General features: G+C 45.2%; 2 protein-coding genes across 4 annotated transcripts in view; both read left to right on the plus strand.

Annotated features, from left to right (window-relative positions):
* Window positions 1-19610, plus strand: part of l(2)10685 (5-methylcytosine rRNA methyltransferase l(2)10685) — a 74828-nt gene that overhangs the window by 37122 nt on the left and 18096 nt on the right. The gene's annotated exons all lie outside the window — the stretch shown is intronic.
* On the plus strand, window positions 8-18625 carry LOC135914787 (uncharacterized). The gene is made up of 3 exons (XM_070538703.1): window positions 8-18; window positions 5438-6539; window positions 18489-18625. The coding sequence occupies exons 2-3, from the start codon at window positions 5516-5518 to the stop codon at window positions 18623-18625; spliced, it is 1161 nt and encodes a 386-aa protein (XP_070394804.1). The 5' UTR covers window positions 8-18; window positions 5438-5515.

Genomic DNA, 19610 nt, shown 5'->3' on the forward strand with positions numbered 1-19610 from the left:
CTTGAACTGCAGCTCAAGGTGCAGGCATGACACAAACAAACAGAAGCCACACATTGTAGAAGCTCAGTGATAAAATTAAAGTGGATGCAAACTCATAAAATACTCCATTCAAAGTGCATGACATACGGCATATGCATATGGCGTTGAAAATTTCGGTTATTTAATGCTACAATTGGCTGGTTCCTACAGTGCCCCAGCTAGAATCAACTGATGTGGAGTTTGCTCTTGATAACAGCTAGAGAGTGCACGGCTGAGCTGATTGGTCAGCCGCTTTCCGGACCTGTTCAGATCCGAGGAGGAATGTTCCAGTGGATAAACAGATGTGCACCTGCCACTGCATCTGCAGCAGACATTGCCAAAAGAAGTTGAAGCAGACGTATAACCAGTGTGTGGCCAGATCTTGGTCGTGCTTCCAGAGTGAAGGCAAATGCACCTCGGATGGCTAAAAGAGTCCCCCGAAGGGTTCTGAAAGAACCAGGCTAATTTGTTTCAAATGGGGTGTGCAAATGCCAGATAGTACATTTCGATTCGAGTATGGAATCAAATATCAAAATTTTAACAAAATTTACTGCTTATAAATTTTGCGCAAAAAGGTAGTGCTGTGCACCCGTGGCAATCTCCTAACATTGCATAACAAGAATGTATCAAGCTATCAATAGTATAGGTACATAAAAGTCAAGATATACAGTACAGTGAACTCTTATTAAAGGAAACACCAAATTAATATGCCAGTACTGATTATAGCTCAGTTCTAGCACATATACGAAGGTCTTCAAAATATTTTCTTATCATTAACATTTCTGTTGATAGAGGCAAGTGCCTTTTTTTCCCTCTGAGACTAATGAATTAGTGACGTTCTGTTGTACTGAATACCAATGTGGTTCTCAGTTTAATAGTGGGCCTGTGTTTTGCGGCAATCTTTTATTTATTGCGTAGAAAGTTTTCCTTTTCAATTTTCTCCGAAATACAGAAGGGTATCCTTAACAGCTTTGCACCGAGTCAGAACAAAGGTACTGTTTGCCGTAACCACTGCGGACGAAACTGCAGCCACTGTCGACGGAATCGTGGACAGCTACCTTGCAGTTCTGAAAGCATACGACCGAAGCACACAGCAAGTCGAAACGAAACTACTATTCCTGCAACAACGGCGGACGAAAGCGCACTCGCTGTCGAGGCGATAATAGAATTCCCAACCATGCAGGTGCAGCAAGTGGTGTGATGTGACGTGATACCACTGCATGTAAAAAGAAAAATGAAAAAAGAGGTAAAGGCAAAGACTAAACAAAGTTAAAACTTCCCTTGCAAAACTGCCTCAAAGTACACTGAAATCTCCATATGAAGAAGTTCACGGTACTGCGGCAAATTGTTCATTATTCTGAAAGGTTGTTATAGTGAAGGCCAAAAAATTAACCATTCTACCCATCAACCCATCAGTTGTCACCATGTGAGCTATCCCTCAAAAACATTGCTGATAGCTCTGGACCTGCACTGTTGCTGTTTTCCATGGATTCCACTGCCACATACCACCAAAGCATCATGTAGCAAGAGTGGTATGTGCAAAACGGATGCTGACACAAAGAAAACCACTGACCAAGCGGAAGCTCCATGTTGCCTCCAAAGCGCAGTGGTTTTTTTTTTCTTACTTTTTTCTTCACATTTCTTGTCGTGAACACTGCAGCTGTCTCGCTTGAGGCAGGTGCCTGAACTATTCCAAAACGACACTGTCCGAAAAGTGCGACGGCGTGGCATCAACACCAGGGGCACGGATGTGATATTTCCCCATGTGCATAGTTGGTACAGCTGCAGAAAGAAGCCTGAATAAAAGGAGAGGGGTGCGCAGAAAGGACAAGGTGTACCTCCATTGCTAGGGGACACTTGTTTGAGCGGAGCATGTGCTCGCAAAGCCTGATGCATCGTCGCTTTCGCAATAGAAAAAAAGTTTCCTTGCACCCTCCCGTGTTTTTTCTCTTCAGCGCTGTCTCAGGTTTTCAGAACTTATGCGCAGTAGCATCTGCTTTATGTGCCTTGTCTGCTAGCCTACTGGTCCAGCTGTTGTGAAGGATACATGGAAATTGAAGAAGCCCCAGATTTAAGAATATTAAATCGTAGTATTGAGGTGCTGTTAGCATGGGACACAGAAATTTAATAATGATCATTATTCTGACAGGTTTGCTATTATGAATTTTGTATTTCTGAAATATTTTTACATTGAAACTGCAAGCAGTCAGAAATTTCTGAAAAGGTCATTAATCTGACAAGTTTTTTAAAATGGTATACGTATTAACAAGGACTCATTGTGTCAAGAAAGACGCTTTTACCGTTGCGTCAATGTGACACGACTGTGACATTTCTGTTGTCCTGAAATTCGTGTCAAATTTATACCGCTGTCACACAAGCATTTTGGATCACGATTGAGTGTGATCCAGATCAAATTGCACAATCCGAATCCAGTACATTGAGAAAGTAGACTGTCATTTGCACCGTCACGCTGAGTGAGCTCTACCAACTTGATCCTGAATGTTAGACCGTGCAGAAGCAACCATTCTTGACTGCAATAGAAAAATTGCATCTGGGTTGGGCTTGATCACAATCAAAAATACCCGTCTTGCGCCATTATTAAAGGGTCCCTGAAATAGTTCGGACAAATTTCGTAGACGTATAGGGTACAGCTACAGTAAAACATTCACACCACAATTTGTGTAAAGCGTTTCATATTATGAGAGCTATGGACGATTACAGGTTACCCTCCTCCATAGCCACGCTTCTTCTCCTGAACTCGTTCACAAAGTGATTGAGGCTAAGCTCTGCCTTCACTGGCTCTGTGCCATGATGGGACGTCATGCCGTCTACTTCCGGTTGTCTTGGAGCCAGCACACAAAGCCTCTCCAACCTCTCCGCCAGCCGCCTGGCAGTCGATCCCAAGCGAGAGCTAATGAATCAGCTTGCGCTGCAAGCATTCTGTCGCAGTTCTGAGTGTGCCCAGTATTCCGGTAACCGCAGGCAAGCCGAGTGTTTTGAAGGATAAGTGGATTCGTAAACTAAAGCCGCTCCATACTACCATTGCTGTGATGGAGCTTTAGCGTAGATGTACGTGAGCGGCCTAATCGGCGGTGTAGCCACCTGGAGGCGCAGAGCTTAACCAGCCAAAGAAAGAGCTAATATTGCTGGAACTAAGTGTAAAACAGTTTAAAGATTTAGAGAAACAACGTGTTTACAATTACGCTCTTGCCAAAAATTTACACCGGCAGCAAAGTAGAATACACTTGGTTACTGCTATATTAGTTCTGTGTTCGGTTGAGCTCTGTGCCACCAGGTGGCTGCACCATGCAGGCTGTTCACGTTTGTGCCTCCCCTCTGTCCATAAGACACCTAAGCCCAGTCCGCTTGTGCTTACACTTACCAGAATACCGGAGACATGAAACAGTATTGTGGTATTAATCCTTCGGCGTGAAGTGACAACGGCAAACATGCAAATCCTGGCGCCGATCTGATAGCAACAACCAGCACTGCAGCCACTCAATTCACAGGTTTCCCTTGCAGAGGGATACAATATCGCAGCTTCACAAGTCGCCGATCGCTATTTATGCAGCCCACAACGCAAGGGCAAACTATGGTGCTCACGAAAAGACGGGTCGAGGCCAACACAGACTACACAACTTGCATCAGCAGGCAGCACGTTGTAACACAAGCAGACAACACTTGCTGTGTGCCGGAAGTGCTTGAGCGTAGTGAGAAATTGTTTTTGTGCATTCTCTTTCTGTTACTTTCCTTTTTATAGAAACGAATTAACTAAGATTCGAGCTATTACGAAAAACATTTGTCCGCCATAAACTTGGAAAATTATCGATGATGCATCCTGGGCAGCCATTCGGACAGCTCACCCTGCTGATTTCATAAGGTCACCACGCCTTACTTGGTCAGGGGCAGCTGAAAACTCAGGGGAGCAGTGCCTCTGCGTTCAGTAGCGATGCACATGTTTAAAACCTTGTAATAAATTACACAATTTATGTGAAGCTTTTAAATGCATCACTTAAAAATCAGGAGGGCCAACTCTAACAATTCAATACGTTTGTACAATACAGTCAAACCCACTTATAACAATATTCGAATGCCACAAAAATTCCGTTGTTATAACCAATAATTGTTAAAACCGAGTTGCACGAAAAAATCATAATAGGGGGATCGCAGAGCTGATCTTAGCAAACTATAATGGCGGAAAGGCCAGTGCCCCTCCCAACCACCTTCCTCCATCCGGCTGCTGATTGCACTCCCTCGTTTAACTGCTTCCTGGGTGCTCCGATCACATCTAACAAGCCTCGGCTGTCGGCGTTAAATAACGACACTGCTATAACTGCTAAGAGGGGTCGCGGGTGCCAAGCGATAGGCGAGCGCTGCCGAGGTAGCGCTTTGGTGCGCCCAAAGGGGCCTTTTAAAAAATGCGAGGAGGTTGCTACAGCAGCCTGTCAGCTTGAGAAATCCAGAAGAAACGCGGCTGCGAGATCGCCACAAGGGTCTTGCCACGTACGTCGCACTGCATTGCACGAGAAAACCCTATGTCCATCAGCCTTGCCAACATCCTTCTCCATGGTATCCAGGTGCTCCGTGTAGTGCAGCGGAAGGTTCCTTGTGAAAACGAAGCCCCGGAGGGACTGAATCATCTGCCGGGCTTCCCCCGAGGAAAACGTTGAGGCAGCCTGCCCTACCGCGTCATCACTGCTGCCATCACCGTCGCTATCCGATGCAAGCACGTTCGCGACGATCACCTCATCAGTTAGAAGCACTTAGTACTTAGTTTCCAAATCTATAGCTGTGTGCTTTCTTTTCACCGGCAACATCGTGCATTGCTGATTATCGGCAGGCAGGTCAGTCATCTTCCGTTTCGGCGACAAGTCAAACAAGGCTGAGAAACTACGTGGCCAGGAACGATATCGACGCAAAAGACTAACACAGGGCTGTTTGCAGAACTACGCTGAATGAAGAGCCAGCAAGCAAAATGCGAGCAGCACAGTTGGCATGGTTCATTCGTGTTTCGAAGGCTGGTGCAGCGTAGAGATATGGGCGCAGCCCATTCGTGCTTGGGGATGGTAAAAGGGCGACAGGAGAGAGGCACGCGGAGAAGGCCGGAAAATGAGCGCGCGGCGGCCATTCGAGCAGTGGGCCATCGTGCAGCGCCTCGAATTTTTCTTTTTCTTTTTTTTTTCTTTTCAAGGATTTCGCATTTCGCTACCTTTCAGCTCGGACACCGAGCACCCAGAGTACATCGTTGTAACCAATAATGTGGCATCGGGGCATTGTAGTAAATGGGTTACTTCACCATGAGAAACATACAAAAGTTGACGGTGCAGCAGCTTCTTATTATTATAACCGATATATTGTTAGAGGGCACGGCACACGCCTGAGGGACAGCATGGCTGAAAAGCTACTGCTCGTTTTGCAGGTCACGTCGTGGTTTTCGGGTACAGCGATCACTTGGGATGGATTGCCATCCTGCCTGCCGTATCATCTCGACAACGACATGCTATCGGATGCGACAACATGCAAGCCGCGTGGCCCGTCATTCCTACTTGGCCGCATGGGGGACATCACGGATTTCCGATTCGTCGACAAGCTTCTTTCGAGAATTACGTCATCGGCGGAACTTCTACAAAGGCAGCACCTCGACACCCACGGCCTCAGAGGGCACGGCACACGCCTGAGGGACAGCATGGCTGAAAAGCTACTGCTCGTTTTGCAGGTCACGTCGTGGTTTTCGGGTACAGCGATCACTTGGGATGGATTGCCATCCTGCCTGCCGTATCATCTCTACAACGACATGCTATCGGATGCGACAACATGCAAGCAGCGTGGCCCATCATTCCTACTTGGCCGCATGGGGGACATCACGGATTTCCGATTCGTCGACAAGCTTCTTTCGAGAATTACGTCATCGGCGGAACTTCTACAAAGGCAGCACCTCGACACCCACGGCCTCAGAGGGCACGGCACACGCCTGAGGGACAGCATGGCTGAAAAGCTACTGCTCGTTTTGCAGGTTGGTTCATGGCCTGATTCTATTTCCTATCGCAGTGACGATCGATTGCTCGTAGTTCTGCCGTGCCCTCGCAGATGTCGCGCCATTTTGGTTGACTGCTGGTCAGTGATGCTGTTGTTGTTGACATCGGGGGATATCGAGGAGAATCCAGGGCCCCTGACGGAAAAATATTTGAAGGCCATTCTAGACAACCAGGCAGAAACCGACCGAAAACTTAATTCAATTCAAGAACAAATTGGTGTTCTCTCAGCAAGGACAGAAAAGCTGTCAGATTACCTTGTGGTAATCCAGGAGATGACCACAACAATAGATAAGCTCGAGGATACTGTCAGGCAACAGGCCAAAAAATTAGTTGAGTTTGAAAACCGTGGGCGGCGTAACAACCTTTTAGTGTTTGGTGTCCCGGAAAAGGCGAACGAAACAGAGTCAGATCTCAGGGCAGCTGTTGTAGATAACATTTTTAAAAAAGAACTAGGTGTCCATGTCACCACAATAGAAAGAATTCACCGTATTGGAAGGAAGAAGCCAGAAAAACAGAGACCTATCATAATGAAATTCTATGACAGCAGGGAAAAGGACAGTATTCTGAAGAATTGCAAGAAACTTAAAGGAAAATCTGTTCATGTCAGCAATGATTACGCAAAAGAAACTGCAGACGTTAGAAAGAAACTATGGAAATCTGCTATTGTAGAAAGGGACAGCAAGCAAAAGGTGTCTCTGGTTCATGATAAGCTTAAGATTGATGACCGTCTATATGCCTGGGATCGCAGTCGCAACGAGCGTGTTCTTTGCCAAGAACGCCGTGATATGGGCTGCCATAGCAATCGCAACGTGTCAGGGGAAGCTTGCAATGACAAGGAGGGCATGCCTTCCTGCAGTTCAAATACAGCATAGCTCAGAATCGTTTCGTTCAATGCTCGCAGTATTCTTAACAAGGTTACTGAATTAGAATGTCTGTTGCTATCTGAGCGACCGCACGTCGTTTGCATTACAGAAACATGGCTCAACAGTGCTATTTCTTGCGACTGTATTATCCCACCTGGCTACACAATGTTCAGGTGGGATCGGGACTCTCGTGGTGGTGGTGTGGCCATTATTGTTAAATCATCGCTTACAGCCTGTACGGTTATGTGTGACATGTCGGAATCGGTGTGGTGTAAAATCATGTTTTCTGGCATGTCGTATCTCATAGGAGTCGTCTATAGGCCGCCAACTACTTCACCCGATTTTCTAGATATGCTAAATACGTTTCTTTGCTCACATGTAAACAGGAACACCAGGCTAATAATGACTGGTGATTTTAACTTGCCAAATATCGATTGGGAACTTATTTCGCCTGGAAATAAAGAAATTTATAGTGCCGAAAAATTATTGGATATCACATTTTTTCATAACTTAAGGCAAATAGTGAAGGAAAACACACGTATAACGTCCCAATCGCAGTCATTGCTTGACTTGGTGTTCCTTTCCCATAAAGTAGGCGATTATGAAATGGCAGTCACCGATGGTATATCCGATCACAAAATCATTTTGCTGAATGTGCTTACTTCTACACCACCACCTACAAAACCTACTGTACGTGTTGAAATCAAAGACTATGCTAAGGCCGATGATACGTCTATTCTAGATTATTTAGAAAAGTGTTTCAACGAATTTGAAAATGTCTCCGAGATCGAAACAGTTGAAGATTTGTGGCAGCGCTTTCAAGCTATTATTAAACTCTGCATAGATAAGTTTGTTCCGACCCGACTCAAGAAAACGAAGCGGAGTAACCCATGGATAACTAGGGATATTGTTCACGCGAAACGGAAATTAAAAAGGCTGCGCAAAGGAAAAGCAGATCCTAGGGAAATACACGCAGTACGTCAGAGAATAAAGGCTTTGCTACTCAGTTCGAAGCAAACATTTTTTAATCGCACTCTAAGTGATTTTCTTAAGACTTCCCCAGAAAAATTCTGGCGTTATTTAGACCGCAGAAACGAAAAAATAAAGCAAATGACGGTAGGAAATCGTATAGTAGAAGAAAAAGGTGTTCTCGCTGATGGATTAAATAAATATTTCCAATCAGTATTCACGCGCAGTGATCGACCATTTCCAGTAGATGATGGGGAATCTTTCAGCGAAAGTTCCATGGATGCTATCAACTTTACTCAGAGGGGCGTATTCCAGCAGTTGCTACAGTTAGATGACAAGAAGGCTTCTGGACCAGACGGAATACCTACTGGCTTTTTGAAAAGGTATGCTGAGTGGATATCATTTTATTTGGTAATTATTTTTCAGAAATCACTAAGCACCCATTCCGTGCCACAGGACTGGCGTTGTGCAGTAGTTATCCCCATATTTAAAAGTGGCAATCGTACTCTAATGAATAACTACCGTCCTGTATCCCTTACGTCAGTTTGCTGCAAGGTTATGGAACACGTCATAGCAAAACATATAATTACCTTCCTGGAATCAAATGGCCTCCTTTGTGCATGCCAGCATGGGTTCCGACGGGGACTTTCCACAGTGACACAGCTCATTGAGACATTACACGATTTTTACAAAGCTATGGACAACCGTGAACAAATGGATGTTATATGCGTTGATTTTGCCAAAGCCTTTGATAAGGTTCCCCATCGTAAATTACTTTTTAAACTGTACAAAGCAGGTATAAATGGCGACGTTCTAAAATGGATTGAAAATTATTTAACTAACCGCAAGCAGGCAGTTCGCGTTGATGGTTCCGAGTCTGGTTTTGTAGATGTATATTCAGGAGTACCACAGGGGTCCGTGTTAGGGCCAACACTTTTTCTGCTTTACATCAATGATGTAGCAACCGCTTTAGATAGTTCTGCTAAGATAAAACTCTTTGCAGATGACTGCTTGATTTTTGCGCCGGTATCTTGTTTAGAGGATCAGATTAAGCTCAACCGAAACCTTCAGGCGTTTGGGAGTTGGTGTGACAAGTGGGAAATGCGAATCAATTTTGATAAGACGACATACACGCATATCACTGCAAAAAAGAATATATTTACTTTTCAGTACGATATTTTAGGCTACAATCTAGTTAATGTTCCTTGTTTCAAATATCTTGGTGTCTCTATTTCGCATGATTTAAAATGGCACAATCAAGTAGAAAGAGTGTGCTCTGCGGCACAGAAGAAATTGGGTTTTTTAAGAGCAAAACTGGGGAGGGCAACAAAAGATGTTAAACTGCTGGCTTACAGATCTCTTATTCGACCATCCCTAGAATATGCGTTAGTAGCATGGGCGCCCCATCAAAAGGTAATGTGGGCCAAAATAGAGAAGGTGCAACGCCGGGCGGCGCGCTTTATTTGCTCGAAATATAGAAGGACAGACTCCGTTTCGGCGATGTTAAAGTCTTGCGGTCTTGAACTGTTGGAAGATCGGTGCAAGAAGCAGAGAGTAAAAACGTTATTTCAAATAATTCATGGTGAACTAAAAATTAATAAAGAGTTGTATTTAAAACCTCCAGGCAGACTGAGCTCCCGCTTAAGTCATAGTGAAGCTATTAAACCGTACTTGTCCCGAACCAATGCCTTTCGTTGTTCGTTCTTCCCAGATTCAATAGAGCTGTGGAACAAGCTGCCTGCAGAAATTGTTCGCAGTTCTGATACTGCATTGTTTACAAATGCAATCAATGTTCTTTACTAAAACTGTACCATGTGGATATTGTAAAGTGTTTTTCTTTTCTTTTTTCTCTTTTTCCTTTTTTCTGTTTGTGTGCGTGCGGCAGCTGGTTGAACATTTGAATACATGCCTTACAGTCTGTATATAGTATCTTGTATTGTATCCGTAGGACACTGTAGTGTATGTGCATATTTCTTTTGTATCTGGCTGTTTTGTATGAACGTATGTGTAACATCCCTCCCTGTTATGACCCTCAACTGAGGGTTGACAGTATTTCTAAATAAATAAATAAAATAAAACCCGTATCGTTATAAGTGGGTTCGACTGTATCATCAAAGTTGTTTCAAGGTCCCTTTAATGAACAACCAAAAACCAGAGCAATTCACACCACCTTTGCATTCCTCCCGCAACACAACTCGTGGAGAAATCACACAGTACAGTCTGTATTCCTTTCCAAATGGACTACCTTATCATATGCCTGTGCTAAAGTGCACAATTTCTTGCAGCTTGTTACTACATAAATGTTACCAAACAAATGCATGCTCTCAGAAGTTGAGCTACAGCTATGTTCTCGTCGTCACAAGCAAATGATCATGACTTAGCTACAAGGCTAAGCACCAGCATTACCATGAATATAATAGCAAGCATTAAGGAAAATGGCAAACTTTCACATTCCAACTTTATTCTACGGACGGCAGTTATCTATGCCTGGCTGCATTCCTTTTCATGCCATTTACCCAGGAAACTGTAGAACTTGACAGGTGGCTGCAGCCCCGGAATTGTCACTGTTGTGGCAGTTCACCTTGGCTACCCGACCGTCGAGTCATTGCAAAACAACGGCAGTGTGACAAGAAATTTTGCAGACATTGGGGGCATTGCGAGCACCTCACAATGCCGACCACCTGGTGGACTCGATGCTCTGCTGTGCAAAGGAGTGGTGTGGCACGGGTGGCTGTCGACAAACTTGAAGCCCCATGGACAGTGGACTGCGCAGTTTTTGAAAGCAGGCGGCTCATGCACTTACCAAGCCAAAGCATAACCACTGTTTGCCACAACCGCTGCAAAGAAGACTGCGGCCGCTATCGACGCAGTCATGGACGGCGACCTTGCAGTTCTGAAGGTTGATGTGTGCACCAAGTCCAAACTAAACTACTGTTTGCCACAATTGCTGTAGACGAAACTGTGGGGGCTGTCAACACAAACATGTATGGTGACTGCGCAGTTATGAAGGCATCCAAACAACGCAGTGTTTTGCGCAGTGGTAAACGCAAGAATAAAGGCTTTAAATGCGCGAATAGGCACGAAGCGTTCTGGCACTGCTGTCATCCACGTGCAGTGTCCACTGGTGACTGTGGCAATGCAGACTCCGCCACTTCGTATTGAGGCTAACGCCGTTTTTGTTCATTGCGGCATTCGCCGAGCTCTGAGAGTTGTTCGAATTAACCGATGTCCGACCAGATATGTCCGAATGAACAAGATTTTGATTTCATTAAATAATGCATATGCCTGCTGGAACCAGATGACAAGTCCAAATGATCCAATATTACAAATTAACAAGCTTTAACTGGAGTCTAAGTAAGTACATTTGTGCACATGTAAAAGAATTACAAATGTACCTCAAGGCCATTGTTCTAACCAAGCTGTAATAAATGCCAGGCTGCCAGTGTGAAATGCCATGGCATCATGTGGGCAACAAAGCTAATACATTTTTTTGGCTCAAGGTAGCGTCCAAGGCCTAACAATGTCAGAACAAGCAATTCACCACAGTAATAACGACAAGACATTGCCAATACTTTTGCCTCATCTTGAGATGAGACAAAACGATCGCTGATTTTACCATTTATTTTTTGCTGTCACGGCACAGAGCAAGTTGCAAGAGTGAAATAAAATCAAAGTGCGTGGACTGGTGGCTGCCATGTTGTTGCGGAGTCTCGCTGTTCTGGCGGAAGTTGCTGCACAGACTTTCGGGCGACAAGCGAAATTTTCTGACTGGCCAAAAACCAGCGGCGTGACAAGCAACATCGACAGTTTGCCCTCTGTGATGGCAAAACCTGTCGCCTGTTTCCATCGCTCGAAATATGCATGCATGTGATTACAGCTTTACTGATTCAGAGCGGCTTCCATGTGCGACTGTTTCACATTTGCCCTAATGCAGAAGAGTAAGACAGTGAAAATACAGTTGAACCTCGTTATAACAAAACAGGATATAACAAAATAATGGGTATCATGATGTAAATGTAATTACCCTTGAGATCCCCATAGAGATCCAAAGTTCAGTACATGCCAAAATGGACATATCAAAGTAAAGGTTATAGCAAAGTGCAGTGAAGCCTTGATTCGACGAACTCGGTAAAATAAGCAGTTCAGTTTGTTATACCAAAATTTTCTTATATTGAAAGTCGAACTTTTATGCAAATAACTGCAGTCACCCATAAATTTTTCGTGCCTCATAATCAGAAAGTGGTTTTGGCACGTAAAACCCCAAATATTATTATTATAAATTTTTCTAACACAGAAGGGGCTGGAAAATTTTACAAATGATTGGGCCATCAGAAAAACCAAACTTGGATGAGAAAAAAAAATGCATTTTGTTAAATTTGAGAGTTGGCGACAAAGGATACAGTTTCATATCGTGCCAATGGTATCTTCACATCGGCAGTACAAAGCGAAGCCAGCCATGCTTTCGCATCCACTCTGCCCCTGCAGCTGATAGTGTCGCCTGCAGTGGGACGACCCTATCATAAACAGCGCTAGCAGCAGGAAGTGAATGCTTTATCTGCCTTTCGCTTCAACTTGTCTCCAAAACTCGAGATTATGCTACCTTCAGTACCTAACACTGAGAAGACAGCACACATGATGCCACATCATTTCAGCATGCCCACTTTTTTCCAACGTGGCAGATTACCTGTCAAACAGAGCATGCGAGCTGCATATGCTCTCAGCCCCACTGACAGCCGTGCGCAGCCACGGCTGCACTAAAGAAAGAGGCACATGCCAACCTGCCTCCCACTTCCTCCCCCTCATGCATGCTTAGTTATATTACCGCGAGCTCACTCCCCATTTCCCACGCAAAAGAACTCGCGCAGAAAGTCAAGACGGCACTCATCAAGCATGCAACACACGGCGTGTGATACATAGGATCTTATCGCACTTCGACTTATACGGAACATGATGCTGCTTTGCTTCGGCAGTTGCACTTGGTCACACGGCACAGGATTTGAGAGGTGCATTTGAAAGCAGCCGCTTGTAAATCAACCATTTAATCTTCTGCTTCTGTGGAAGTTCCCTTTTATTACCTCGCTATTCCTTCGCAGCAGTAGAGAAATTCCGTTATGGTTGAAATCACGTATAAACAGACTTTGTTATATTAAGTTTCTAAATACATGGCATTCTATGGATGAGAAGTTGTAAAAACGTTGAATACTTCGCAGAAGGGTTGAAATCTGGGCCAGTTGGTACATACTTGAACGAAAAAACCAGTCAAAAACACAAGGACAAGAGAAGAAGTTCACGACACAACGACTGGACTAAGAGAAGAAGTTCACGACACAACGATTGGACTAGAGTCCAGTCGTTGTGTCGTGAACTTCTTCTCTTGTCCTTGTGTTTTTGACTGGTTGAATACTTCATTATATTGAAAATTTCGTTATACTGAAGTTTGTTGCACCCACATTTAACAATGTTCAAGTGCCACGAAAATTCCGTTGTTATAACCGATAATTGTTATAACCGGGTTGCATGAGAAGTCAAAATCTAATTGTAATGAGAAAACTCCAATGGTGGGGAAACCAGCCCATTTCCCCAACACCTTCCTCCATCCGGCTGCTGATTGTGTTAACTCATTTAACTCTTTCACATTGCTTCCTACATGCTCTGGTCGCGTGTAACATGCTCGGGTTGTCGGCACTAAACAATGGCACTGCAATAACATCTGCACAAGGGGTGATGGTGGCAAGCGACATGCGAGCTCTGCCGATGCATCGCTTGGGTGGCCCCAAAACAGGCATTTTAAGGAATGCAAGGAGGCTGCCGCGGCAGCCTGTCAGCTTGAGAAATCCAGAAGAAATGTCGACTTGCACACTGGCTACTTCTCACTGGCTTCCACGAGAAAACCCCACGTCTTTCAGCCTTGCTTGCTTTATGCGAAGCTTGCCAACATCTTTCTCCAAGGCATCCAGGTGCTTCACATAGTGCAGCGAAAGGTCTTTCGGGAATCCCTAGAGTGACTGAATCATCTTCAGGGCCTCCTGCAAGGACAACGTTGAGGCAACCCGCCCCCCCCCCCCCCCCCCCTCGTACTCGTTTTTCCTTGCACGCTCTTACCCCTCGATGGTGGCTCCCCCTTGTCCGATGCAGCACAGTCGGCAACCGTTTATTCGGACCTCACGGGGACTGCAGAAATGTCCGAATAAACAGGTGTCCGAAAAAGCAGATTAAGAAGAAGAAAAAAGAAATCCTTCATGTATTTCCATGCACTTATTTGGGCTCGGCAGTAGGCTTGAAGAAGTCATGAATGCGTCGTTGCATGCTGTTCCGTTCACGCGCATTCCAGATAAGCCTGAATCTCAGAGAGGGTCGTACGGTCACTATAGGTGGCTGAAAGCACAGTCACTGCTTCTACACACTCCGCATGCGACGCTAGCGTAGCACATGGTGCGTCATCTTCCGACTCGGAGTCATGTCCGGTGGCACAGCAGAAACCTGCGAATGATCTCGCCGTCGTCGAGTTCTGCGCATGTCAGTACAGCAGTATCAGTACCTGTGAAACCGTCAAATGAGACGTTGTCTGGAATCATAATGCAACCACTGCGCAAGTCTCAGCAGAACATTTTCGGCGTCAGTCGGGAGCACATCGGTAAGCGACAAATCCTAGGTCTCCCGGCACCCGCTTGCCGGCATTCCCCAGTGCAGTCTGCGCGGGCACTGTCGGCGCCATTAGACACTCGACGCAATGTTTCCGTATGCCGCGTTGCATCACTGCAACCTCGACACAGCACACAAAGCAAACATCACCACTACGTCACGCCGACACCAGTTGCCCAAACAAAAAACGTGGCCTACTCGCAGCATCGTGCACGAAGAAAGAAACAAATCAACTGCTGGATTGTCTTGACATGGCTTACTAAGCTGAGACCGGAACTGCTGTAGCTATGAACCAGGCAGAAACGATGATGATGAGCGGTGATTTGTAGTAGCACCACTTCGTGGGGCAGCAAAGAGGCTCCGTTCAAAACAAAAATGGCGTTCAGCAAGTTGAATTATGCACCGGTCAGAGTCGGTGCATGGTGCTCTTGATCGAGTTGGCTCAAGGAGTGTCCGAAAAATAAGACGAGAGATTGCAAGGTGTCCAAACTTTCGGCATTTGTTATACATTATGGTCTATGGGGAGAATGGCGGTGCCGCGAAGCAGGCCAAACAATCGACCATGTCCGAATTTTTGGAGTCGGAAAAATCAGTCGGCAACTGTATAGCAGATACCACACATTAATGCGAGCGGGATGACCGCTTTTTAGTTTTTTTAGTCGCTTTTTAGCTCCTATTTATTTGCTGTCGCACTGAAAATACATCTGACAGCCTTATTTCCACCCTGGGAAAAAGAAAAAGCAGTAGTAACGAAATTTTAGGGGAAAAAAACATGTTAAAAAAATGTATGCTTTGGCGTCACAACAGGGATAGTGTGGAAGTGCACTATCCTGAGGAAGTGGATAGTGCGCGGTCGCATTTCTGTGCGGGTTTTCGCTGAGTATGGTTTCTGAATCGTCTCAAGTAGCTGTGAAGCATGGCTGTCCCAAGGTGTTCATCAGAAAGTACAAATCTCTTTTGAATACCGCCGAATGGAAGCAGTGACTGAAGCCGCATCATGCATTTAGGCATGATGTGGCTCGAGCTTCACAATGAAGATTAAAATTTAATACTTTGGCACTAACTGGTGCACTATGGCTGATAACCTTAGAGCATGCTGGGTACAGCGTCCAGCTTCCTTTTGCTGAAATCACGCATAACTAAAGGCTCAAATTGGTCATCCAAAAAATTGTCCTAATATATTAAACAATATTAAACAAAAGACAAAAAACGTCCTGCATGAATTAAACATCATACACCCTGAAAACGATTCATTGTGTACAAACTATAATGAGAAAACCCAGTAAGGAAATTGTAAATTTTGATCGAATGACCAGCGTTTCCCAGAGAATTTTCAAAGCTGAAACACCATTTTTTTTTGCTAAAGTACAGGGTGTCTACCAACCAGGAAAACAAATTCTCAGGGATTTTGAGTAGTCTGGAAAAACTCAGGGAAAACTCAGGGAATTTGTGCCTCTATCTGGGAAAATTAGCTGTAATCTTATTGAAAGGGTCGAACGTCGCGGTAATGCTGGCTTGAGTAACAGACAGGAATTGTAATGAATCGTCTTTGACGCCCTGTCGTCGGCTGGAGGAGTCGCCAGTGTACAGTCAACGACCGACTTTCCGGATTCTCGATAATTTGGACGGCTTCGTGACCGTCCAGAATGTATCAGAACGTCTGAAATTTTGGGCACAAAAACTCTTCGCTGTCCGATTTTCCGGACGTTTTGCTGTGACCGCATGTATGAAACGGCATTAATCAAAGCCACCACGCTGCCATTTTGATTACCTTGCCGCCTTGAACTGGCACTCTCGCATGCAGATCCATTGGCAGCCGTAGCCACCACTGTGGCAATGCTAGGCCTAGCTGCTTTGACGTTTGCTATGAAGTTTCTTGCTGCTGGGTGGTGTTTTTTATTGAAAGAATTCGCTGCTGTCAGCAATGGCTTGGACTCCGCCTTTGTTGTCCTCATGATTGGCTTAGAAGCTTGAAAAGCATGGTGCATTGCATAATGCCGGTTCCCGAAAGTCAGCTTCGCCTCTGTACAATAATCTTACGTGGTACAGCATATGCAAAAGCATTGCAGTGAAGCATAACAAGCGTGGGAAGGGGCTATTGCCACGGGACATAGTATGTATTCCTTAATTATGCATGCGTGCACCCGGTATTGCCTGTCACAGTACGAGCACTGATATGCCTAATACGTGTACCGACAGGCCTTCAAAGCGTTTTCGAATGTGCCTGTGGCGGTTTGAGCCCTTAAGGGCTGTAAATTACATGCATTTATTTTTTCCAACTGGCCGATTTTTTTTATGTTTTCGCGGCCCCTAGGGAGTTCGAAAAATCGGATGTAGACTGTGCAACTGACCAAGGAGATGCTTCAAATGGTCCGTGGGGTGAACGAGTGGCGGAAGGAGGACAAGAACAGAAAGGACCTACGCACTGGGGAATCAACGGGAAAGGAAGCGTGCCGCCACCCCTTTGAAGGAGCTTGAGCTCAAAAAACGTGTTGGCTGATGCCGACATGCAGGTGTTCCTCATTCAAACCAAAATAAACTCTTTAAAGCAGTGAAACCCAACACTGAGATGTTGTGTACAGGCTGAGAGTATGTCAGGACAGTTGAGGCTGACTTTCCAGCTGCTGAGAGAGAATCTTAGTTGTGACAAAGTTCAGGCCTCATACCAATGAGCTTGCTATCAGTTGATAGAAATAGCTCTTATTCAAAAATATTTACTTATGTATGCGTCTCCTTTTCATTCGTATTTGAAAATGTTCAACTCAATTTGGAATGGGTTTTACCATTTTTCTCGCTGTGCCCTCGGTTTTCTTTTTAAATAAAATAGATATTACTCCTTACTGTTCAAACTGGATTAAGTCTTTTTTTTTTTTCAACACGCTTACTAGAGAGTGACAGCATCAGGCAGCATGGTGTCAGCCTGTCTTGACATAAAACAAAGTTCTGGCTCATTCAGGGAATTTTGCAAAGGTGCTGAGAGAAAACCTGGAAAACTCAGGGAATTTGAAAATTCAGCTTGGTAGACACCCTGACCTTGCCTCCCCAGCGTTCACTTTATTGCTGCAGAAAGTTGTCTGTGAGTGTAGTGGCTGTGTCCTACGGCAAACATTACCACCAGTGCCATGGGGATGGCAGTGAATGTCAAACGTTGCAAGTGATGAGCCATCGTAGCTTCCACACTGTTGTACCAGCACAAATCCATTAGTATGTGCATGGTAGTTTGGGTACAGCTTGCAAGCATTGAGCTGTTGAGGGTCACTGCAGCCTCTTCAGCCAAGGCATTGGTCACAAATGCTTTTCTAAGTCCACTGTATAGCATACAAGAATATTTGTACATGACTGCACCCCAGGTTTCTAGGCACCACACATTCTGCCACTTAGTTCTTTTGGACATGATCTGTGTGCATTGCATTTTGGATATTGTAGTCACGAAAAAAAAAAAAAAAATCACCTGCTTCCATTCACACTTTTCACCCTACACTTGAATATGGCTTGCCGACTGGGAGCAGCAACGGTTTCCATTTTGTCAGCACTCTCGTTGCACTTTGCCAATGCTATTTTTGGCAGCAAGCTAGTGTGAGCAAAACTATGAAGCGACAGTCAACCTATAGGAAAACCTAGATAATTCATAATTTGGTTAAAACAAAAAATTTGAGCAGTCCAGTCATTTTCAGTGTAAGTTCTACCGGATAACTTAAATAGCCAGTGCGGCTCTATTCGTATAGTTCGTAGTTTCCATCCGGCAGCAACATGCGACAGCCTCCCGCCAATGGGAAGCTGTCGGCAAAGCCGGCGCACTGGGCCCAGCCTCCGCGAACCCTGGCAAACCAATAGACAGCACCGCCCTCAACATTGCACTTCTCGTTTCGTATTTTCCACGGGTAGGGCTGCATCGCATTCTTGGCATTCCTCTATGCTTCGTTGCTGCCTGTGAACCTGCATCATCATTGCTTATCCGCAGTGCTAGTCAATGGCATGTGCACAGCTGTCTACCCCGTGTCAAATCTTGGCCATGTGCGCTGCTCATGCTCGGCTCATCTGCCGAAGTACAAAACACTGACACTGCAGGAGAAGGTGTGCGTCATTGAGGATGCATAAAAGTTCACATGCACGATGGCACAACTCTCCAAGAAACACAAAGTACCCTTGTTGATATTTTCAACCATCTTGAAAAACAAAGCAAAGGTTATTTGGACATACGGGATGATGCTTTTGTCAAAGCTATCAAGGATCTGCTTCCTAACCTACCCAGACGTCGAAGCCACTTTGATGTAGTGGTTAAAAAATGCAAATGCTGCTCATCTGCCTGTGAACAGCACTATCCTATCGGAAAGGGCTGATGAGCTGGCACACTTGAAGAATTCACTACACTTGAAGAATTCAAGTGTAGCAACGGTTGTTTCGCCCATTTTAAACGATGACACAACCTGACCTACCTGACTTTGTGTGGAGAAAGCGGCAGCAGGGAAGCAAATGTTGTTGATGGCTGGCAGAAGGATACATTGACTCCGCTGCTTCAGAAGCACGGAGGTGATGACCGTGTACAATTTAGATGAAGCAGCCTTATTTTATAAGATGCTTCCTACTAAAATATTTGCTGCCAGGGAGACGGCTGTCCCGGAGAGGAAGTAGCCCAAGGACAGAATTACCTTCCTGTTCTACGTGAGCATGTCTAGAAGCAGCAAGCTTCCATTGCTTGTGATCAGCAGAGTGGAGAATCCCCGATGCCTCAAGGACGTGCACATTCGTCCGAGGGATGCCGTCATCTACAAACACAATAAGAAAGCCTGGATGATGGCAGCAATATTAGAGGAGTACATCTGGCTCCTCGACCGGAAGTTTGCTGCCAGAGGGTGGAAGGCTCTTTTTGTTATCGATAACTGCCCAGCCTACGGTGACATCACAAACCTGGAAGCCATCAAGAGTGTCTTCCTCCCTGCAAACACAACAGCCATATCTCACCTGGTGGACTAGGGAGTGACACTGCAGACGAAGATTTACCGCCACGACCCATTGAAGCGGATTCTGCTCTGCTACAACAGTGGCAAGCAGTACTCGATAGGTCTTCTCTGCGATTTGCCTG

The sequence above is a fragment of the Dermacentor albipictus genome, chromosome 5, assembly GCF_038994185.2.
Source record: "Dermacentor albipictus isolate Rhodes 1998 colony chromosome 5, USDA_Dalb.pri_finalv2, whole genome shotgun sequence".
Taxonomy (NCBI): Eukaryota; Metazoa; Arthropoda; class Arachnida; order Ixodida; family Ixodidae; genus Dermacentor; species Dermacentor albipictus.

Bases quoted from the DNA above. Each gene is read 5' to 3' on its own strand.
- LOC135914787 (XM_070538703.1), top strand. From the start codon at position 5,516: ATGCTATCGGATGCGACAACATGCAAGCCGCGTGGCCCGTCATTCCTA. The intron at 6,540-18,488 runs GTATTGGAAGGA...GCTTATCCGCAG, and splicing joins CACAATAGAAAGAATTCACC to TGCTAGTCAATGGCATGTGC.